We start from the raw sequence: 24,592 nt of genomic DNA, 5'->3' as shown, positions 1-24,592 counted from the left end.
TCTGATCCATTGCAAAGAGCCCGATAAACCTGTTTCCCCTGAACACAAGGCATGAAAATCAGTCTTTTAAAACAAGGTCAACAGATCTCTATTCATACAAGCCATCTAATTAAAAGTCTAAAGAGCTGTACAAATTATAAATAAAATGTTGGTTTATACTGGTTCTTTGCAACAATCTGGGCCCATCGCAATTTCAGCTCTGAATTGTTGGACTCAATACTATGAGAGTAGCTCTCCTCCAGCTTCTTTATGTGACCTGTTAACATGGGGATATTATATGGGGATATTTATTTTACAATATACTTAAACCATAAAAATAAACCATAAACACAAGGAGTTCTTTGTACCATCTGGAAGTGGTGACTTCTCAAGGATCTTATTCAAGAAGTAGACAGTTTGGTAGGTCTTCCACAGTTTTATATCAGTTTTATATAACAGATAGATTCCAAGTCTAGGTTATGATCCCTGCAGATCATAAGCTCCTGACCAGCAGAGAGGTCGGGAACATATGGAGGCCAACCAGGGACATTGAGCCAGCTGTCAAAATCCAGACCTAACAAAGCAAACGAGAAGAAACAAAGCTGATGGCAAAAGGCAGTTTGACCAAAGAGTATTCATTTATTCTAGCTTTTGTGATTTTACAACAAAGAAATGCTGCTAATGGTCTTTTTCCGCACCCTCAAGTAAAATATATCTGGTAATTGAAATAAAGCTGCAAAAAATTAAGTTGAAGCACTAAAATTACTAACTGGAAATAAATAAAAACTAAAACTTAACCAAAAAACCTAAATAGTAACATTTAAAAGAACAATAATAAAAGTGACAAGCACCAAACAAAACTACTAAATATTGAACAAGTCTTAACATATATTAATATATGTAAAAAAAAAAAATTATATATATATATATATATATATATATATATATATATATGTATAAAAAGTAGTCAACATTTGAAGTGGATCAAAGAAGTTCAAAGGTTTTAGGAAATTTGATTAAAGTTTTTGATCCACTTCAAATGTTTACCACTGTATATATGTATATATATTATTAAATATAATAATTAGTATTAATTAAGAACAGTTTCTGTAAACATTATTACATTGTTCAAGTAACCATGAGGAATGCGTCAAAGCGTGATTGATCTCCTGCGAGGTTGGCCAGGTAGGAAACAAAGCAGAAAGGCAGCATAGAGGCTGTTACAAACAATTCTGCAATAAAAATATCCAGGTTATGTAAGACTGCCATCTTTTTTTTGGCATACAATGTCTAATTAAAAATGGTGGCCTACCTGGTTCGATCTTAACCCATAGTTTATTGAGAGGAAGCTCCTCACCAGTGTTGTCCATGTGCTGACAGAGAAGAGCTTTACCAGTCGCTGCCTCCAGCCTCTCCTGAGAATCAAATGGTGCTTTTTTTATTGAATTCTTTATTAGTGAAATACTTCAATGAAGGTTCAAATAATATATAGCATACCATACAGCTCCCTGCAAACCCTGCGCTGAGCATACATGGTGAAGCCCTCGTTCAGCCAGAAATCACCCCAGGTGGCGTTGGTGACGAGGTTTCCAAGCCAGCTGTGGCAGATCTCGTGTACAATGACGTCAGCGAGAGAACGATCGCCAGCCAGCAGACAGGGTGTGACAAAGGTTAGGCAGGGGTTCTCCATCCCACCGAAAGGAAAGGATGGAGGAATGAACAGCACGTCATATCTGAAGAAATCACAACAGATCAAAACACATGTCTATTGTAATATAATCACTACTGAATAAAAGTGCTTATCGGGTTAGATAAAGTCAGATCTACTGTGGTTAAAGGTCCAACACGAATAACAAATAGTACTAGTACCCAGATTGCTCTAATATTTAGTAATAGACCAGAGAGAATTACACAGTCTTATAATATGATAACAGGGTTATCAGATCATAATATGGTGCTTATGTCTAGAAAATTAACTATAAAGCGATTCAATATACATGCCAGTAAAAAAAAAAAAAATTCAACATTGTCAGATCTTAAATACGTATAACCTGCTTAGCTGGGGAAACATCACTAAGTTTAAAAATGTTTGTTTAGTTTATAAGATTATGCATGGTTTAGCTCCTCCTCCACTGGTTGATTTGATTAAATTTAAATCTATTAAAACAGAGAAACTACAGGTGCAAGTAAAGCTGACTGCATGATTCCACATAGAAGAACCTCATCTGGTCAAGCTGTTTTTTCATTCAGTGCATCACATCAGTGGAATTCAATTCCACAATCAATCAGAGAATGTACATCATTTAACTTATTTAAGCATCATCTTAAGAAATGGCTTCTTCATAACCAGCAATATGAACATTAATGTTGTTTATATATCTTAATAAGCTTCTTTCTATTAAATTTTTTTATTTATTTATTTATTTATTTATTTTTTGTATTTTTTGGTTGAATTTCGTTGTTATTGTTTTTTCTATTTTGTTTCTTTTTTTTGGCCTAATAACATCTGGCATTGGGACTACCAATGAAAACTAGCCTTGGGTTAATTTGGGTACATTTACATTCACAAATGTTGATTAATGTACACTGTCCCTTTTTTGTAAAAAAAAAATACAAATCTATCGGAATTATAAATCGGTTCAAAAAAGCATATCCCACCTTCCCCAAACGTAGGGTCCAAACAGTTTCTCTCCCACGGACAGGAACTCTTCGATCACATTATCATACTCCTGCTTGGCAGCCTGCAGTAAACAAGGCTCAGTCCGGACACATGTTCTGAAAATAAAGTTGAAAGTGATTATTATAATAATAATAAATATTTAAATGCTTAATTTATAATATAGTTCATATATAATGTTAGTAAAATAACTTTCACCAAAAACACATATTTCAGAAGAGCAATAAATATTCAGAAGAGACTTTATACCTTGTGACATGATTTCTTTATGGTAAAAGACTGCCAGAGCTACCAGGTAAGCAGGAATAGGATGCTCCATGGTGAACAGGAAAGCGCTGTCTGCTTTCCTCTGTTCCCATTTACTAGCGCTCATAACTGCTGTGAAGCCATCAGGAACCTGATAATAGCAGTGAGGAGCATCAAAGAAAGAAGCTACTGTGTTTATGAGACAGTTCAAAGTGCAATGATAAGAAATAAACTCTGAGCCTTATCATGTAGGCTAGAGAAAAACTGGATCTAATCTAATTATTGTGCTCTTTCTTCTTGAGAAACTAATGTGAGCCAATTGCAGACAAAATAAATGAAAAGTGAGATTTACAGTCAAAATGAACAGGCCAAAAATACATTTTACATAATTTGACCGACAACATTTTATAATATATGATTTATTATTATATATATGGTTCAACAATATTGTTTCTGTAAGATTTTTTTTATTTATTGTATTTTCTTTTTTTGAAAAAAGCCTCACGTTCTCCAAGGTTGGATGTACTTGCAGTAAAAATGTAACACATTTAAAAAAAAAAAAAGCTGCACAGTATATTTTGTTACAGCACTATTGTGAAATACTATTACAATTTAAAATTACCTTTCCAGTTTTGTTTTCTACTTTTTAACTCTTTTCCATTTTAATATATCTTACAAATGTAATATATTTATTATAAATGTAATTTATTCCAATGATAGGAAAGCTGAATTTTCAGGTGCAATTACTCCAGTCTTCAGTGTCGCATGATCCTTCAGAAATCATTCTAATATGCACCTGCTGAACAAGAAACATGCTGAAAACAGTTATTTTGCTTCATTGTGGTTTTTTTTTACATTATTTACATTACAAGCATTATTTGAAATAAAAATCTTTTGTAACATTATCACTTGTAACATTGTCACTAACAAGTATTAATTCCTTATAACCCCAAAATATAATTTATATGACAATTATTTTGTCATAATGAAAAGTTTATAAATAAAAAAACTGAACAATTACCAGTATGTCACTAAGAACTTTTCTTTTTCTACCTTGTTTTTTTTTTGCAATCCAAATTGACTCCTGATTAATAAAATCTAATCCCACTTCAAATCATCAGATTATGTAAACTATTATGTCGTTAAACCCATATCCTCTATCTCTTTATATCTGTACATCTTGACAGGTCCAGTGGCCTCACCTGAACTGTTGCAGAGTAGATGCTCTTTACTGCTGGAGTATCAAAGCAAGGGAAGAAGGAGCGGTTGAGAACAGCCTGGCCTTGAGTAAAAACATAAGGCTTGAGCTTTCCCACAGTCTGCTCTGGTTCCAGCCAACACACCTGGAAGAAGATACATGCATTTGGTGAGACATTACCTACACAACAGCCGAGTAAGTACTCTTTGTCATGAGTGTATGGAAGCCAGGAAACAGAGAAAGTGGGCATTTATGACCTTATGGGTGTTTTCAAACTGCTGGGTGTTTCTAAATCATGCAATCAAAATGATCCCCCTTGCCTAACCCCACCCCTAAACCTACCATCACTATGATGTCAGCCAATCAGGTATCATGGTCTAAAAACACCCTGATCTGGTAACTCCCATTACTTTCCTGCAGAGACCTATACTTGAGGAAACATGCTGCGGTTAAGAACAGGGAACCCAGATGTGTACAAGAATGGCAGCTTGTTCTCAGCCATCTGCACTGGGTCCAGCCATGACATCTACAGAGAAGTGATGCACGCTTGCTTGTACAACAAATTAACCATTTTAGCATTATTGGTGCTTATTTGTAGACCAGAAGTAAATGAAGGCTGTTAAAAACAGGTTCAGAAAGAGAAATCAAAGATTCTTCCATGTGAACAGATACCAGTTTTGATCATACAGAAATGCTCAAGTTGTCATCAGCTGTCAATATGGAAATTAGCCTAATAAACAAAAAATATTAAAAGCAGTTTGCATGCTTACCCCTGGTCCATCAGTAGCTGTATACATGATTACAAGTTGAAGTTTGTCATCTGAGATGTAAGTTTTTGGAAACTTCACGACCAGAGTTGTCCCATAATTGGTGAAGTCTCGAATCAGAAATTCGGTTGTGGTCCAGTTACGTCGTGCATTAGGACTGAACGTGATCTCATGCACAGACAGTGTTGGATGAATATCCAGCTGTTACTCACTTTGACCATTCAATGCACTGCAGCTGTATTGTTTCGGTACCTGATATGGTTTTCTGCTCAAAGTCCACTTTAAGATCGAGATGAAAATGATTTATTTTAAACTGGCGGAAACTAGAGGAGGTAGCGACGTCTTCGGCTTTGTCCGAATACAACGTTTTATCCATTGTACTGCTGACAAATAACTGCAACAATAGAACTGACGGGTCCACACCGGCAGACGGCGGCCAATCTTCATTCACTGGCGAATCAGGAGCCACTGTTTACAGTCTATGTGCTGTGGAAGACTAATCTTTATAGCATATGGATGGGATTTATACCGCAGTTCTCTGCGTTATTGCAGCGCAGTGTTATTTGTCGTGAATACACGACAGGTGACCTAAAAAGATAAATCGTCTAAAAAGGTGAAATGCTACTAGTTAAACAACTATCTGTTATTCATACCAGACATATAACTGTCTTTGTCAAGTAGGCCCGATGGGGCAAGACAGTTAAATAAAATTCTCTTTTAAGACCACATTCAAATCTCAGGATGTTTTTGTCTTATTGTATTTTTTTATATTACAATGTACACTATTTTAAATATACTTATTATAATGATTAGTATCTTACATTCGAATAATAGCCCTCCGCACCATTTTTATATAAAATGTGCGAGAAACATTTAGTAAAAGGTGATAATACAGTAATCGCTGTGATTGGCTTATCCTGATCAGCAGTGAGAAAAGTAACACATGTCAGTTGCCACATGACGATCACGTTTGGGCACTTTTCTCTAGTATCTAAATGGATATTGACAACAAGATTACAAAGATGATTTTTTTTTTTACTCTAATCAGCATTTGTCCTCTAGAAATTTATATTTGTTTTTAGAGCAACCATTTACAAAAATCAATGTAGGCTATATAAAAAAAGAGTTTAGTAACTCAAGGTTAGAATGTTGCTCTTGTCAAGCGGAAGAAATTATTTTATGTTGGCCATTCTGAGTCAACACCATGCTTTTCCAATGAGGAGGGGGGGGGGGGCTGTTTTACCCCACGCCGACTCCGCCCACACAGTTATGACGCGACATCGAACAAGTCTACTGATTGGATACAAACAGATTCTTTATTTATTTCACTTTATCAATCTCAGTATCAACACACACTAACCAAACATAAAAAAACACTTAGTAACAAGTTAAATTTATTTAATTATACAAAATGTAAACAAGTAAGTTAATTTATTAAAAAAACTCTCTAAAATATTTTTTTTAAACATTGTCACAGTAAAACACACACACACACACATACACACACACACACACACAGGATTTTTATTTAATATCCAAATTCGTTAAAGGATTTTTAGGCTGCATTAATTAGGTAAACCGGAACCGGAAACACTTCCCATAACACCCTATGTACTTGCTACATTACTAGAAGAATGGCATCTACGCTAATATTCGTCTGTTTCTCTCTTGTTCCGAGGTCACCGTGGCCACCAGATCCAGTCTGTGTCCAGATCAGAGGGTCACTGCAGTCACCCGGATCCAGTACGTATCCAGACCAGATGCTGGATCAGCACCTAGAAAGGACCTCTACTGCCCTGAAAGACAGCGGAGACCAGGACAACTAGAGCCCCAGATACAGATCCCCTGTAAAGACCTTGTCTCAGAGGAGCACCAGGACAAGACCACAGGAAACAGATGATTCTTCTGCACAATCTGACTTTGCTGCAGCCTGGAATTGAAGTACTGGTTTCGTCTGGTCAGAGGAGAACTGGCCCCCCAACTGAGCCTGGTTTCTCCCAAGGTTTTTTTCTCCATTCTGTCACCGATAGAGTTTCGGTTCCTTGCCGCTGTCGCCTCTGGCTTGCTTAGTTGGGGACACTTCATCTACAGCGATATTGTTGACTTGATTGCAAATAAATGCACAGACACTATTTAACTGAACAGAGATGACATAACTGAATCCAATGATGAACTGCCTTTAACTATCATTTTGCATTATTGACACTGTTTTCCTAATGAATGTTGTTCAGTTGCTTTGACGCAATGTATTTTGTTTAAAGCGCTATATAAATAAAGGTGACTTTGACTTTGACACACACACACACACACACACACACACACACACACACACACACACACACACACACACACACACACACACACACACACACACACACAGACATATAGGGACAAGGCATTTAATTGAAAGTGATGACTGTCTTGACATATCCTTGTATATAGTTTTCGATGGTAAAAAGTCTATACTTTAATCCATCAACTCAATAAATTATTTAATAAATAGGACTGTTGTCATAAGGGGTCCATGGTTTCACACCTGGCTGGCAACCTCAGAGTCATCCTCATACAACCTGTCTGGAGTCCTAAAAACAACCTGTTTCTGGGATATCTGGAGGAGAAAAGCGAAGAGAAAAGAGGTCAGTCCAGAGGGAAATCTGTTTGCATTGCTTTAACATTCTAGCAACCCTCGATGAAACTCGGGAGTGACTGCACAATCAGCAGCACTGTGGTGTTGTCTGAAGGTGTGTCATCATAAATCTGGGTTACACAACAGCTGGATCTTAAATCACGGATCTCACAGTGTATTCTTACACCCAGAAATGCAGACAATTGTAAATTATATCCTATAGTGTAGTAGGACAGTCATTAACAAAAATGTATTTGCTTAATTATTTCCTCTTTCCATATTGTGAATAATAAATGTGTAAAAATCATTTTAATTTGCTTCTTACAAAGTGGAGCCTAACTTATTGTAATAATAACTATTTGCTATTCAAATCAGCTGTTGTTGCTTTAAATCCCTATTATTGCTGCCTGTTGCCGACCACTAGTTTAGAGTTTATATGCAGAATTTTGTCCCATTTTATCCAAATATTTTCTTACAGAGTCAATGCAAAAGAACAGGAAAGACCAAAGCGTCTTTCATTACGCTAAAATTTTCGCAGATAATAATGACATTTGAGTAGTAGTCTACAAGACGAGCTCAGCTGTCTCTGTATTTGAAACACATGATTCTGTAAATCATTGCATGACATGTTATAAAAACGAAGCAAATGTGTGTCTCAAGACAGTGCTGAAGTTCCCACATGAGATCTAAATATCTTCAAAGAAACGACGACAAAAGACCTATAATAAATATATAAATTAACCACCCAAATAATACATTTCAAAATCTGTGGTTTTGAATATGTGGATTTTTGCAAAGTTTCAAAATGAGTGTGTCATTGCACAACTCCTAAGTTTTTGTATCCTGAAGACATTCATACCCCATCCTAAATTTATTCAGCAGGGAATTTTCAATGATTTGTTATGAAACTTGTTGGTACATGTGCACTGCATTCTCTAGTGGCCTGAGTGCACATTTTTGACTGTAGTGCAAAAAAACACTGTATAGGTTAAAATGATCAATTTTACTTTTATTCCACAAAAGCAGCTAACAAAGACACCTATCAGATTCAGCTAGGAACATGCCAGCTATTAAAATGTTGCTCGAGGAGATGCTAAAGCTGGAGTAGAGGTGCATTGGCCAAACAACTTATCTGGCTTGCTCTTGAGAAATAAAGGAACTAATGGGCCGGGGCGCTATCACTGTTTCCTTCCGTCCAATCAAGCGTTTGTCCCTGAGGAATGGAATGCTCACCTACATATCAAGTTCACATACTGTAGCCACCGCAAGCTTGAATGGAAATAAACAGCAGAACAACCTTGAGTGCAAGCTTTCCCACTAGACTGTGGTGTTAATGGGAAAGTTCATGACTGTGAAGAATGGGGAAATGCTTTGAGTGGAATGAAATCCTGTGTGTGACAATACAAATAAATTCAAAGTTTCTATTTTTAAAACAATACAAGTAATTCTGTAGTCATTCATCCTCTGTTATTAATTTTCATTTAACATTTTTGATCACGTCTTCCACAAAATTAAATTTCTCAAATTCTATATTCATTTCTTTTCGACTGAAAAAAGAATGGTCAATCAGCATTGTAAAACCTAAGGTGATTTGTTTTATTTATTAATGTATGTAATGCTCAGAACGGAGCAGTAGCAGAGTTTCCTTTAAATATGCGAGAACATATCATTCCTCATACACTACCATTCAAAAGTTAATATTTTAATGCATGTTTGCATTAAATTGGTCGGAAGTGACAGTAAAGACATTTATAATGTTACAAACGATTTATATTTCAAAGAGAACTTTAAATGAATTAAAGAATTCTTAAAATAAAAATCATGGTTTCCACAAAAACACTAAGCAGCACAACAATTATTTTCAACGCACAATATGAAATGTTTCTTGAGCACTAAATTAGCATATTAGAATGATTTCTGAAGGATCATGTGACACTGAAGACCAAATAATGGTCTCTGAAAATTCAGCTTTTCCATCTCAAATTTATTCAAATAGAAAAGTTATTTTAAATTGTATTATTATAAAACAATATTTTCACTTGCATTTTTTATCAAATAAATGCAGCCTTGGTGAGCATTAGAGACTTCTGTATATATATATATATAAAAAAAACATTTTAATATAATCTTACAGTCCTCAAACTTCTGAACAGTAGTGTGCACTGATTTAAAGCATTGTGTTCTAATATCTCTGGGCAACCATAAACAACAAAATGACAATTATGATTTGTGTGCAGTTTGCTATTGTGCCATTCCCTAGGCTAATTCCAATCAAAAGCTCTTTCATAGCTGAAGACCACACCTAGACCCAGCAGTGATCTCACTTTGACACAGCAAGAGCATCAAGCCAATCTTCCCCCGCTCCTCAGGCAGGCCTGGGCAGTGCGTAACTGATCTGCCTTTTCTGGAAATTCCTCTCCCAACAGACTGATACTTGACAGTAAGGCGATACAGCTCTATACTATTTCATACAGAGACAAGATAGTTATATATTTGGAGATGTTTCCTTTCTCTTTGCACACTTATTCTGAGTGACTGTGAGGAAAGCCTATTTACCTGCTGTTCCTGGAACCGGTGGTGCTGGGAAAGCGAAAGTGGGGACTCTTGCCCAGGCACATTTCGGATGCGGAGTGCACCCTGCCTGTTCCGGTCCAGCGAATGTGGGCGAGGCGGTCGGAGTTGGTTGCGCTGGTGCCACGATTTGAGTTCCTCTGACACCACCTGCCGTGGCAGGCCTCTGTTAGGATGGTGCGGATACTCTCTTAGCGAAGGAGCCCGTGACAATTTCACATAGGTGGGTAACAACCTGCAACTTCCCTGCTGGGAAGGCAAAGCCTCACTGTAGCAGTACTCATAGTGACCATTAGTCGAATAAACAGGTGAGGGGGCCTGGTGTCTCATGTACAACAATCGTCCGCTGTCCATTTCCAAGGGGTGAACACATCCGTCCTCCACGTATCCCCTGGAAAAGCTCGATGAGGACTGGTACTGAGCGTTCTTGTAGAAGGGGGTAGGAGAGCATCTTTGTGGTATGTGATTGTCATTGAAGCTGGTGTATTGGTATCCGTACTGGGGCTGATTGGGCCACGGAAGTTCCCCAGGGTGCTCTTGGCAGGGCGAGCTGGTGTATGAATGCACAGAGTGCTCTGAGTTGCTGTCCTCGGAACTAGAGTAGTACAAAGGGTTTCCTACATTAAGACTTATAGGAGAGTATTCTGATGGTGTCACCGCAAAGTCTGTCAACCCTCTCCTGGGGCCCATTGAGCGCCCACGTTCCCGCTTGGGATCATAAGGGTTGGGATCAGTGTTGGGAACTCTGTTATAATGAGAAAATTAATAGATTTGTCAACATTTGAGATGATCATACAATATATAAAACACATGTGAACCGTACACTACCACTCTAGAGTTAGGGGTCAGTTAGATTTTTTTTTTTAAATAAATAATTTTTTTTTATAGCAAGGCTGCATTCAAATGATCAGAAGTGACAGTGAAGACATTTATTATATTACAAATAACAATAAATGCTGTTCTGAACTTTTATTCATCAAAGAATCCTGAGAAAGAAATGTTCACGGTTTGCAAAAAATAACTTTTTGCAGAAAGATATTAAGCAGCACAACTGTTTTCATCATATGTTATAATAATAAATGTTTATTATAAAAAAGCACCAAATCAGCATATCCGAATGATTTCTGATGGATCATGTGACCCTGAAGACAGGAGTTAAGGCTGCTGAAAATTCAGCTTTGCCATCACAGGAATAAGCTACATTTTAAAATACATTAAAACGGTTTGAAAACAGTTTTTTTTAATTGTAATATTTCACAATATTACATTGTTATATTTTTGATCATAACAACGCAGCATATTAAATATGAAATATAAATGGGTTATAATTATATAAAATATATATTTGTATAAAAAAAAACTTTAGAATGGTAGTTTGTGAGTAAACTGAAATCGAACCTAAAGGACTGTATCCTGCGCAGGTGCATCTCTGGAGTGGAGGGTGCACTGCAGGACTGTGTGTGTTTCAGAGCAGCATGGGTGGGTATCTGGAGTGATATCCTGGCCTCCTCAAGACAGACCTCCAGAGGAGGCAATGTGGGGGTAACAGCAGGACTACTATGCATTGAACAACAAAAACACTTTTTGTTTTACACTTATGAAAACAAAACTGAAACAGTAGAGCTGTAGTTTTGCAATAACATGTTTACTGACAACAATATATGTGTTCCATATATAAACTTATATATCAAGATATTTGGCTTAATAGCCATTACAGAAGAGGAGGTGTGAGTCAAAACTGCTTAAGAAAGGTCATATATCACACGCATTTGACATTTAATACTTGCTTTGCACTGTAGAAAATGTAAAGAATAAAAAAAGATATATGTACCTGGATTTGATGCTACTAGAGTGAGATTTTTTCTTTTTCTGGTAGGGCTGGTCCAAACTACTCTCCATCCAGGGAGAGTTTTGAATGGGGGCAGGGTCATGCTCTAAGATTGGACTCTGGCATGTGTGCAAATCCTCCAGGGATTGTGGCGGGGTTTGATGAACAGTGGCCTCGAGGGGCTGGTAGGAGGGGACTATAGGTGTATTAGAAGGGGGATAAGAGTTGGTTTGAGGTGGAGCATGAAAGTCTATAGCAGGAGCAGGAGGCTCTGAAGAAAGCTGGGAAGACAGTTCCTCTGAAACATGGATGAGAGAGATTATTTAATTTAACAAGGGTTATTGGCATGAATAAAAATTGACCACAAAACCAGTCATAAGTAAAATGGTATAGTAGCAATATGTAGCAATAGCCAAAAATATATTGTATGGGTCAAAATTAATGATTTTTTTAATGCCAAAAATAATTACGATATTATGCAAAGATCATGTTACATGAAAATATTTTTTTTTATATCCGACCGTAAATATATTAAAACTTAATTTTTGATTAGTAATATTTATTGCTAAAGACAATGCACTAAGCAAATCTTCTTAGAAAGCTTTAAAGGTAATTTTCTCAATATTCCGATTTTTTTTTGCACCCTCAGATTCCAGATTTTCAAATAGTTGCCAAATATCGCCCTATCCTAAAATGTACCCTTATGACTGGTTTTGTGGTCCAGGGTCTCACACACACACACACACACACACACACACACACACACATATATATATATATATATAGATTAATAATTAATTGTTATTAATTTTATATTTAAATCTTTATTATTTATATTTTTCAAATAAAATAATAATAACTTGATAATATATATTTTTAATAAACTATAAACATAATAATAATTGTATATAAAAATAACCAGTTCTGCCCTTTATTTAGGGACTGCAATATCTGAAAAGTATATGAAAAAAAAACACTATGCATAAACATGGTTTTGACTTACCCTCATCCAGCACAGCTGAGTCTGACAACGAGCTATTGTCTGAAGTGCCTTGATATAAAACAGATAAAATAAGAACAACATGATTTTTGATTATCAAGCTGTTAACTCATCACATGGTGGAATAAAGTGAAAAAAAAAGTAAAACAAAAACACTCTGAAAAAGTACATGTAAACTCACATAATCGCTGTGTGATCATGCCAGGGCGTGGTGAAGATCGGCCATGTTTCAGTCTCAGCCTAAACACAGCTTCCTGTAGCTCTTTGAGTTTCCTTTCCTCACGCTGGTACTGCTGTAGACGACTCCTCTTTACCGCTTTGCTGAGATGTTCCTCCTGGCACAGTCTCTGGGATGCCACGTATATCTGCTGCTGAAGAGCCAGATCAGCCTCCACAGAGCTCAGCTCAGAATCCTGTGTATGATGTTCATCAGATTCAGATTGGTTTATATTAACAGTAGATTGTTATCCATGATTCCTGTGAATACAGATTAAGAGTCAGTGTAGGACTTTACCTCAGTTCTATTTAGGATCCTTGGCTCATCTAATTTAAAAGCAGCTCCGATGCGCCGGCGAATTTGAGGGGGCTTCTCTCCAGGTAACAGGGGATAATCTGAGGACAAATGTCCTGTGAGTTCCTAAAACAGAACAGACAATTGATAAAAATATATTTGAATAAATAAATAAATAAAAATCTATCTTGGGCAGTCAAGAAGATCTGTTATTTGTCTATGTAATCTGTAAGTATAATTACATTAATTACATAATCAAACAATTAAGTGAAACAGAACAAAGTCATGAGGAGGTTATCACGAACAAGCCTTTATCCAGAATTCTTGTTTCTCCAGTAAGAATCCTTTCAGCGAGTAGGGACAAGTTACAGCTTTCAACCGCTACATTATGCAAGCCTGTTGTTGAAAGATTTGATTCTTGCCTAAGCTGTACCAAGAGCTCTTCCTGACTAAACCAGCCCTCTATCTTCTCCAAATCCATGTCAGCATACGTTTAGATACAATTCTCTTTGAGACAAAAACCTCAAGCCCAGAGCTCTTTAAAAAACTACAATAGAGGTGAAGCCCTTCAAAAACAGATGATACACACTGGCGTGACATCAGACTCATTGTGACACAAAGGTGTCATCAGGCACTGAAGAACACCTGGACAAGCCACAGCAGGTGACTCCAACAGGAAGTAATGATGCATTTCTGTGACTTAACATCTTATCAGGAGGACTAATACACCACAATGCCTCTGGGTCTGAAGGTGATGAACCTTTTGGTGACTTGCTCACTCAGTCATTGGCTTTGAAGTGGGAATTGTGTTTTTTGTTTTTTTTTATACCATAAATAACCCTTAAGATTCCTGCAGCATTTGACGTGCCTTCTGAAGAAGTTACTTTGGGTGGAAAATGAAACTTCAAAAACATGATGGTATCAGCATGCAGTGGAAGTGCACTCTAATTCCCATGTGAGAACTGCCTTATCTCTCTTCAGGAGCATTTTGGTAAAGCAGTGAGTGTGAACGGTAACTTACAGCCTCTCTGATGCAGAGTTTCTTGAGCTCCAGTAAGCAAATCTTCAACCTGTCCTCCAGAGCTTGCTGCTTGAGTTTCATGACCCGAGTATGAGTATTCACATCCTTCATCACTGTGGTGGGGCTGTCAGGCCCTACAACAAATAAAATACCCTGATGAGGAGCAACTTCAAGATAATAACAGAAAATCAGCAATTTTACAAAGAGCTAGTCAAAATAGATATGTTGTTTCTTCTAAATCGTAACCAAATGTTGATATAGTATCCTAGCAAAAAACCCTAAAGATGCCAATTTATAATCGGCATTTGAGCAAAGGCATATCTCAGAAACTGATCTAGACTTTCAGGAAACAAATACTCATCAACGACTACGATATGATAAAAAATGAAGGCTATGACTGGTGGTTCCGGTCTCTAAAAACGGCTAAATGATTGACAACAAAGGATTCATTTCTTCTGTATCCGGTAATTGAAAGCAAACGCCTCTGGCATGTCTGGAGAGCTTATCTACTGAATTCTTGAGCGTACTTTTTCAATCAGTCATGTGACAGCATACAAAGAGATAACCAACAAAAAAAATGTATGAATGCACAGAAAAAATGTGATTATTAGGTATACATTATGTCCCTTTGTAAGAAACAGTTTGACTTGTTCTAGTTTAAAAGGGCTTTTTTTTAAAACCTGTTATAGAGAGGCTGCTTCCGATTCAACCATTACAGGTGTAATGTACATAATCTTCCTTTTCAGAATTGAAAACCAACTACTAAAACATGCATTTGTAAATGTATGTAAAAATTATTTTGCATGCATTTTTAAATGTACTTAAAAAATTGCACTACTGTTCAAAAGTTTGGTCAGTATTATTTTTTCAACTAATTTGAAATAATACTGACCAAACTTTTGAACAGTACTGTAACTTTTTACATACATTTACAAATTAAGTAAATGTTAGTAAAATAATAAACAGTACAATAATACATGTTTACCAAGGCTGCATTTTTTTATCAAATAAACAGTACAAATAAAAAATAAGGTGAAATAATCTCACAATTGTAAAAATATTATTATATATTATTTAAAAAATGTTATATTTTGAAATTTAGGCCTAATTTATTCCTGAGATGGCAAAGCAAAATTTTCAGCAGCTGTTATTCTAATATGCTGATTTGATGCTCAAGAAACTTTTTTTTATTAATATTTCTATTAATTTTAATGTTATGTAATGTTTTCAGGCATCAGAAAAAGGCAATACTGACCCCAAATTTTTGAACTTTGAGTGTATGTGTGTGTGTGTATATATATATATATATATATATATATATATAATAATCTATACATGTCTATTATACACATCATTTTATTTATATGTTGAGACAAAGTTTTGCATCCCATTTAAGAGCATTTAAAAATGTTTAGCTCCTAATCCTTTCACTGAACTATACAGAAGAAAGAACAACACAAAGCTGAGTAAATGATGATAGATAGTGTCATTTTTGGGTGAACTAACCCTTTAATCTCACAACCACATTCTATATGGCATAAAATATATCATTGTATAGGCAATGTGTAACAGGCTGAACCTACCAGAATGCAGAATAACCCCGCTGTCAGTATCACTGATCTCCTCTTTTCCTTCCATGACAGCTGGTCAAGTGTTCTTCGAAGTGAAAGCCTCGGTTTTTTCTTACTTTACGAATTCCTAAAGAACAAACAAAACTTTTATCACATTCACCAGACCAATTTAGCTGTTCAAGCCAAAGTGAAGAAAAACTAGTCCCGTGGAACCACTCAGCCCCTCAGCTGTGATGGGTGTCCTGACCCAGAGCCACAGGGGTCAGAGCAGATTCCAGCAGACTGCTCTGGCAAACAATAGTTTTCACAGGGCCACTAAAAATCCCAGTCTAACTACGCCTTTCGGCTATGCACAGTCAGCAGGAGCTCAGGGTGAGCTTTAACTAAGAGGCCATTCAAGTAAATACTTTTCCTTTACTCATCCATCTGTATCTGAAAAATATCAATTTTCCAGGAGGAACAAGGCCGTGCTGTGCTTAGATTACAACACTGGAATGCTCCCAACAGAAGAGGGCTGCTATGCCTCATTGCACTCACTTGTATTTAATTAACCTCGATTCACTTCTACAACAGTTTCTCAGACCACTTACAGTTAAAAGGAATTGCAATTAGCTATAGACTGGTTTTCACATTTCTTACATTTACATTTATGCTTAATGCCTTTAGTAACCTAATAGTAACATAAATTAACATCTAAATTAACTACATATATATTTCAGTGGCATTTCCCAACAAAATGTGACATCATAATGCCAAAGTCCAGACCATCAGCAGCTAGTGACACATATGTTCTGCGGTGTATGACTCTGACAAACCCAAGAGTCTCACCGCCGGCTTCCTGTCAATATGTCAAAATGTTACTCTACGATATGATGACAAACTCCTGAGTAAGCTGTGAATATCTACAGTTGGAACAATGATTAACAGATGCTTGATATTAGATCTATAATCGATAAGCTGTGATTTTATTACTTTGAAACTGCAGATGCACTCTAAGTCTAAGTCACTAACAGTGCATCCAGCCATTCTCAATATCACAATCTTTAAAGAGATAGAACACCAAAATAGCCTCATGTTTATAAGGTTTTATTATAATTATTGCTAATTATTGCTAATTTTTGTCTTTGTTTTAGGCTATAACTTTTAAGTGAACATTTCTTGATTTGAGAATGAATGGCTCTAAAAAGTTGGTGTTATTTATCAGTAGACTCAATATTAAACAACTACCATATCACACAACCAGTGAAAACAATCACCCAAAAAAAAAGCTATCGCTAAGCATTTAGCTGTCCTTGTATAACTTATATGATTAACTACAGTCATTATAACATTAAAGTACTCACATATTGTAAAATGCTGATCCCTCTTACAGTATAAGTGTATCTGGCAAACAGAATAAGTTGATTTCCAAGAGATGTCTAGCTCCACACTACACTCCAACTCTGGATGAGCACCGGTAGGAGTTTGTACTGTGAAATGAACCTGGGCGCGTCTTGTACATACCTCTGTGTGTGTGTGTGTGTGTGTGTGTGTGTGTGTGTGTGAGAGTTATCACAGTGTCACACCTCTTGTACACACTTGTCGAAGGCTATAATAACTCCCCCTGTTGTCGTTATCAGGATGTGCACAATTATGAAGCAAGTGATGAAATCCCACCATAAAAGTGTAAACAATGTCTAAATCAAGACCACAATAATAAATTTTAAACTCAAAACGTAATTCAAACTTGGAACTAAACAATAGGCTTTTCACATTTTAAATAGTTAACCCTGAACAGAAAGAGTGGACCAAATGGACTTTTCAGACTACAAATATAAGAATGAAATGGTACCTTCTTCAATTCATGTGTTGTCCGTCACTGATATTTTTTCCACTTACAGAAAAGACTGTTTATAAAAGAGCAGTGTTTCACAACCACAGGTACATCGTTGTGCTTTCCCCAGGGGTTAAAACCAGGGTTTAGAACGAAGATAATCCAGGGTTAAGGGCAATGTGAAAAGCCCTAATACAAGATTTGGAAGTTTTAAAACTAAAAAAAATGTTTTAGGAATACTGAAATTGAACAATATATCTTGGTCACTAATCAAATAAGCAAAGTTGTGAAATTGATGATGTGAGCTCCTTTATACAAACAACCAGATGTTCATTCATCTTCTTCGGATCTTCTAAAACCCTGTTTAAGAATATGATGATCAGGAGTTTATGATGTTCAAATTTTCCTACTGAAGCAAAAGAGTGAAACAAATGTCTGAGCATTTTCACATGCATTTACATTTTTTGGTTTAGCTTTTCATTTAAATTGGTATGACAATAAAATTATTTGCAATGAAAAAGTGTATTAAAAAAAAAAGAAAAAAAAAGCTAATTACATTTTCGCCTGTGGTCTCAGACTTTTGGACTCTGCATAGGCTTTCACAGATCAGTGTTTCATGAGATCCTGCTTCCCCCTAATGGTGATACTTAGGCCAACACCATTTTCAGACCATTAGTCTATTTACAAGAACTCACATGAATTACATTAACATTCAGTACAAAAATGATTAAAAGTTATCTGGAATATTTGGCATCTAATTAAGAGAACTGGTCTCCCAAAATACCTAAATTCATCATTTGCATTTAAGACAACCAATTGAAGCAAAGATATAATACCAAACAAGCAAGCAATCTCCTTGTTCAATTAAATTATTTTACCAGTACTGTAATGCAAATGCTGTTGTCATGCATACAGTTACCTCATTGAGGCATTGTGTAGAAACTCATTCCACTCTAACATTCTGACCCAACAGAAAGCCAACCCACACACAGATGTCAGAGGAAAGCTTCTCCAGAGTACTGTGGGAGATGCTGCACCTGCTGCTCTCATGCATCGTTCACATACATTCAGGAACCTTGTTCTCACACTGGCTCTCCAAGAATGCCAGTTAAACGCGTAAAGGAGCCACCACGGCTGCCAGTCGGGATAGTATCCTATCTCCCAAGGAAACACGACTGCTGGAGCATACCAGTATCTGGTTTCACAGCTAGTCTACAAGATTACTCTGTGTCAAAAAAAAAAAAGACTTGTAACGGGATGACCACTTCATAAACGCATATTTGAGTACTTAAACGTATAAATATATATATATATATATATATATATATAGTAGTAGCTATGTTTGCATGCACCCAAATTATGTTTATTCATTGCTTAATCGGACTGAAATGCCTTTGTGTATACATATTAATCAATCCAATAAAGCCTGAGCCAAATGAAACTTCGATCAGATTGAAAGGGGTGGTGTAGACCTAAAATGATCTGATCAATAAGAAAAAATAAAGCATGTAAACATTTGAATTTGATAACTTCCTCAATATAAAAAAAAAATAAAAAAAACTTGTGCACATGATAAGTGCCATGATTCACATATGTTTTCATCATACAAACTTTCTCATGTCTTACAACTGCTCAGTGGACGAGATAAATGTGAGTTTCAAAAATGACAATTATAAATTTGAAAAATTTCCTAAAAAAAGGATCTGGCCCAACGACTAACTAAAATTCTGCCAATTTCTTAGTCTCTAATTTGTATATCTTGACATCAAACAAAGATAACATAAAAACAATAGTGTTAAATTAGGATCATGTCAGCTTAAAAGTTTCAACCTTCAAAAACAATACAAAGGCCCAATTTACGTATCATAAAGATTCATAAGCTGTGGCATACATCAGGTTTCCTGAGTCCACACAAATTTGAAATAAAGTCATATGAGTTTAGAACAACGCAAGGGTTTAAAAATTGCTGGCAGAATGCAGAAATCAGTACTTGTCTTTGCCTTACATAACCATGAGCTGGGCTCCACAAACACTGAATTGAGCACTGACCTCTGAACTGACCAGATTTGGCCACAAGACTTATGTGGGAAGTAATTGAGTTTTCTGGATCATGTTATTTATGTCAAAACAAACTCTAAAGGGACTTCCCTGCTAGGAGATACTGTAGGCATAAGCTTGCTTTTTTAGACAAATCAGGCGAACACAACTGATATTTAGTAGGGCCATTTCAGAGAACTGATTTTAAGCAGTAAATGCACCATGGATGATTAAGAAAACAACAAAAGATCATTAGTATTAAGTTGGCACTAACTAGATGATTCAAGGATTGTTTTTTATCTTCCTGTAGCTTTATACTACAGCCTACTATTAAGAGAGCTAGTATAAGTCCTTTGCTGTAAAATGGGTTTCTTGGGTCATGTCATATGTGCATGTGAATATAGCAGCAAAGTCTGCATAGCAGCAATGGGTCACAAAACTAAACTCGCAAACTGAACAAGACAGTTGTGATAGCATATATACATCGTTTATTCAGTGCAACATCCACTGGATTTACATAGGATTAGCTGTCTAAAAGTTAAAGCTGATATTGTATGGAAGCCTGTAGATTCATATCTCGCCTCCTCCCGGGGATGTGGGGTATGTTGGATTAGCATGTATGGGAGCCGGAGAGGGTTTTATTATTGTGGGGATCTCCCCCATCCTGCCCATTCAGACAGGGAGCTCAGGCTCACTGGGAACACCAGTGAACTGTGACGGCTGAATATTAACCTTTACTTAGGACCTGTCTACACCAGGCACAAAAAGAAAAAAGGAAAAAGAGGAAAAGAAATGATGAGATGAAAAAGGTCTAAATGTTTTACTTGATTTACATTTAGATTCAGAATAAAAATAAAAACACTGAATTTTACCATTATATAAAAATCTATTTAATACCAGGTTATGACTACCGGTACATACAATCTATATCTAAGCATTATTCTCACTAATGCAGAAAATATGCAGCTATTTGTATATGATCTGACCCTATTGTCATTAAAAAAGGTCAAGTTGATTCAGTCATTTTAAATAATACTACTATAATACATTAGACTTGAATTAAACACGTTTAACAGACAAAACATTTTGTACAGTTTAAAGTATCAGCATAAAAACAATGACTATAAGGCTACGCTAAATTACAGTCTAACAACTGAACTGTATAAAATTACAATGGAGATATCTGATAGTGTAGCAGAGCAATCTAAAGCCTAGCGTGTGAACAGAAAAGGGATGTTACACTTATGAAGACGGATTAGGACAGATAGTTAGAAAAGAAGAAAATGGAATTGTCAAAAAAAATCCACTAAACCATTTTGTTACACTGAAAAGACATTGCTATTTTAAAGAATGGGGAAATGTTACATTTAGCCTTAATAGGAATAAGAAGGGCCTAAATATACACTCTGTGGGTCAATGTCAGTAATTATTGACTTATAATTACTCCAAAATAGTATCCATAGTATAACACTGCATAATTAAAGCTTTGGCATGTGAGACAGAGAAGGAATAAGGATGTTGAGGCCTGTGAACAACACCACCACACCCGGGCATTTGGAACATGTGTGGCTGCAGGGCTCCCTTTTGGCAGAAAGAGGATGTAAAGTGGAAATTGATTTAAATGAGCCAAAGCACCGATAGTTTCTCTGATGTGGACTGTCATGTCATATGCTGTAACACCAGCACTGCAGAGCAGCACGAATCCCTCAGGCTGCAAACCCCAGGAGTACTTTCCCTCTATATATTCATTACAACTGCGGCAAGACTGAGCAGATGAAACAGACCTCACAGATCCTGGCTTAACTCACTCTGCTTCACTGGGTGGTTTGTCTGCTAGTGGAAAATGTTTGTGGCTAGTTCACCCGGGAAATAGCACACATTTTAATATAATCATTATAATAGCCAAACAGCAGAATAATATCAGAAAAAAACTTTGAAGAACACATTAAAGGGAAATTCCAGCTTTAATCAACAAGGCTTGTGGCACTATGTTGATTACTACACATTTTTTGACCTCTTTTCTTGAAAAAGAAGCAGCAAACATTGGTTTTAACCATTGGTTAAACAATGAGGGACTTACAATGGAAATGAGTGGGGCCCAAAAGTCTTTTCAGTGTAACGTCATATCCAAGTTTACAACTTTGTTGCCACGACCAACGACAAAAACCCTAACAAAGAAAAAGTGATGAGAACAATTTTAAAGCTCAAAATAATGTTCAAGTTTTAACTGAATAATAATAATAATAATTATATATTTTTTTATGATATGCTTCGCATTTGTTTTGAAATTCACTTAAAAATTGCCACTTTTTTTTCATTGCAAATGCTTCACTGTAACCTTGATTTTTGCACATTATGCCGCAAATGCTGTCACTTGCGCTTTACTTATTGATATTTATTTCTTTAAATGTAAATTGTATTTTGCATGTACACAGTGGAATACTTCTGTCAGGAATACACAGGGCAGCATTGCACCGATGTTCGTTTATCTATTACTCATGGAAACAATATCTTGTTTTAATCGTCCTTTCTTTATCCAAAAGGAAGTGCAGTGTTTCTTTGAAATCAGTGTGTTATGGTTACATGCTTTAGTCAGTTCCTGTTTAGTCTTTGTGTCATTGCACAGGACAGTAGATAAAATATCTATCTAATGTCCTATTTGGTGACGCATGTGTAACAGTAATACAGTTAAATAAAAAGCTATTTCTCACTAATTCCTTCAGGTTTACAAAATGTGAAAAAAGGACACCATTCAATCACTTTTCTATACTGACTTTCCTGATTTGTATTACTCTATAAATCATACAGTATGATATATATTTTATATAGGAAGTAAGGTACAGTCATCGCTATGTTGAAATATGAACCAAGAAGAATTTAGAATAAAATAACAAAATAGAAACAACAGATTTGGAAAGTCAAATCCAATATAATGGGCTGCTGCACAAGCAGAAATAGAAACATCACTATAGGGCCTGTCATTGTATTAGGCCACATCCAGAGTTGCTAATGCAAGCCTTAAAACTGAGCTGTCGGCAGCAAACAATACACACACACTGCTTGGCTCCGGTTTGGCCGACCCTGTCTATGAACCAACAAAGACACAGATTCCAGGGCTATTCACGTTCAGTGGAACACACCTCCTTCTGATGCCGGCCCACTCAAATCACCCTTGACGCTCTGAAACACACTGATCACTGGATTCCAAAGCATTACACAAGGACAAATTGTTCAGTTGTCTTTCTTACACAAGGAACAACACCTGAACAATTACATTAGACTACAGAGTATAGACTTTATTACTTAAAAGCTAAACTTGCAGTTCTGATCTGTTTTGAAACTGACTGATCTAGTTCATGTGTTTTTATAAACAATAAACCAAACCCCTTTTGCAGAAATGAGTGTTCCCAGCTGAATAAATGAATGGTGTGTAAAATAATATCCACCTTTAGACAATGAAACAATATAAGCATGTGATTCTCACGCCACAGATATAATACCTGTGCAAGTTTTTTTCCCCCCTTGGGTTCTAAACAAAGCTTTACAACTTCTCTACACTGTCCACACAATACCATACTTCCATATAAACAATAATCATAGGAGCTTACTAACTTCACAATGTTAAAATGTTTTCATTATTATAACATACTTGTTACCATCCATTCCGCTATTTCAAACTACAATATAATTTTGTCATTTCCTTATAATTATAGGAGTTACTAGATTAAAAAATATATATATTTTCTTAGTTACTAGTTAAATTTGAAGAGGTCAAAAAGCGAAAAGGACATATCACTGCAGGTTATATAATGGTGTCATTTTGGTTTTACTTAAAAGTTTAAGGCAACAATTGAACTTCAACACAAAATGAACCAAGAAACTGCTGTCTAGGTTTAATTTTGTTTTTTTCTTTTTCTTTTTTATGATTTCACAACTAGAAAAGAGTTTTCAGATTTAATGACCCATTAAGGTATCATTAGACCACTACATTTTAAAATAAGCACGTACTTATTAAATAACTTTTGCAGTTTTATTTTCAACATAAATCCTGGGTTTGTCGTTGTTACAAATTCTGAATGTATTTATTTTGCTGTATTTTCATGAATCATTAAAATAGGATGTTGGGTTAATGTTACGTTATTCAGTAAGTTACACCATACTTTGAAACTACGGATAATTAAATATATACTTTTTAACTTTTCTGTATAGATGTCCAACTTTGTACGTTACTTGCAAAACTTTGGTTGAAGCGACTGTCCTGTATAAGCTGAATTTTACTCAATTTATGGCTGTGTAGGTATTATCGATTGATGAAAATATTACCATACCCTTTGTCGTCATAACACGAAAACGTACGCAGAGTCGTCAAATCTTCACGCAATGCCTTATCATGGGATATTATTTATCCACGCTTTCTCCAGCGCCGCATTCCAAATTGATGTAAGCGAGACGCTGAAGAATGGACGATACCAAACCACACGATCTAAGGGTGTTGCGTATCACGTAGATTCTCGTTGATGGTTCTGACAAAAGAAAAAGAATTTAAAATAATTTGTAATTCAGCAAAGTTAACATGAGACATCTGAAGGAATGCGAGACCTGTCTTTTTGTTCTATGTGCTTTACGAAGGCACTTTAACGGAAACTTAAAACCATACCCCCCTGTCACAATGGTCACACCTCTCCAGAAACTTTTTTCACGGCGCTGACTGAACTAGAGATGGGAAGTCCGACTCATTTTCCCGAAT

The 24,592-nt window shown here is 36.1% G+C and overlaps 2 protein-coding genes and 1 long non-coding RNA gene across 9 annotated transcripts; all 3 read right to left on the bottom strand.

Annotated features, from left to right (window-relative positions):
• Positions 1-1,183, bottom strand: LOC132126384 (uncharacterized). 2 transcript variants are annotated; one of them, XR_009427379.1, is made up of 3 exons: positions 1,103-1,183; positions 348-553; positions 1-38 (listed from the first exon to the last, which is right to left on the bottom strand). It is a non-coding gene; the product is annotated as an uncharacterized LOC132126384 (long non-coding RNA). The 2 variants fall into 2 exon arrangements; XR_009427380.1 differs by having other exon boundaries at positions 1,117-1,183.
• Positions 1,184-1,392: 209 nt separating this feature from the next.
• LOC132126383 (aminopeptidase B-like) lies at positions 1,393-5,792 on the bottom strand. Its single transcript, XM_059537600.1, is given in 6 exon segments — positions 1,393-1,712; positions 2,638-2,754; positions 2,899-3,053; positions 4,105-4,245; positions 4,871-5,087; positions 5,089-5,792. Coding segments are annotated over 6 exon segments (1,041 nt in total). The 5' UTR covers positions 5,244-5,792; the 3' UTR covers positions 1,393-1,456.
• Positions 5,793-6,164: 372 nt separating this feature from the next.
• On the bottom strand, positions 6,165-24,408 carry LOC132126490 (innate immunity activator protein-like). 6 transcript variants are annotated; one of them, XM_059537753.1, is made up of 12 exons: positions 24,174-24,408; positions 21,926-22,013; positions 16,008-16,122; positions 14,425-14,558; positions 13,407-13,529; positions 13,074-13,305; positions 12,896-12,943; positions 11,896-12,190; positions 11,463-11,621; positions 10,050-10,809; positions 7,198-7,475; positions 6,165-6,314 (listed from the first exon to the last, which is right to left on the bottom strand). In XM_059537753.1, exons 3-11 carry the CDS (start codon positions 16,060-16,062, stop codon positions 7,398-7,400), a joined length of 1,884 nt encoding a protein of 627 aa, XP_059393736.1. In that variant the 5' UTR covers positions 16,063-16,122; positions 21,926-22,013; positions 24,174-24,408; the 3' UTR covers positions 6,165-6,314; positions 7,198-7,397. The 6 variants fall into 6 exon arrangements, with proteins under 6 accessions (XP_059393736.1, XP_059393733.1, XP_059393737.1 ...); XM_059537750.1 differs by lacking the exon at positions 21,926-22,013 and having other exon boundaries at positions 24,174-24,407; XM_059537754.1 differs by lacking the exons at positions 21,926-22,013; positions 24,174-24,408 and adding an exon at positions 17,339-17,593 and having other exon boundaries at positions 11,463-11,618.
• Positions 24,409-24,592: the final 184 nt, after the last annotated feature.

This window comes from Carassius carassius, chromosome 44, assembly GCF_963082965.1.
Source record: "Carassius carassius chromosome 44, fCarCar2.1, whole genome shotgun sequence".
NCBI classification, from domain to species: Eukaryota; Metazoa; Chordata; class Actinopteri; order Cypriniformes; family Cyprinidae; genus Carassius; species Carassius carassius.
This window is presented reverse-complemented; position numbering and strand designations above follow the sequence as displayed.

Bases quoted from the DNA above. Each gene is read 5' to 3' on its own strand.
- LOC132126490 (XM_059537753.1), bottom strand. From the start codon at position 16,062: ATGGAAGGAAAAGAGGAGATCAGTGATACTGACAGCGGGGTTATTCTG. The intron at 14,559-16,007 runs GTAGGTTCAGCC...TATTTGTTGTAG, and splicing joins CGGGGTTATTCTGCATTCTG to GGCCTGACAGCCCCACCACA. The intron at 13,530-14,424 runs GTAAGTTACCGT...GTTCTGTTTTAG, and splicing joins AACTCTGCATCAGAGAGGCT to GAACTCACAGGACATTTGTC.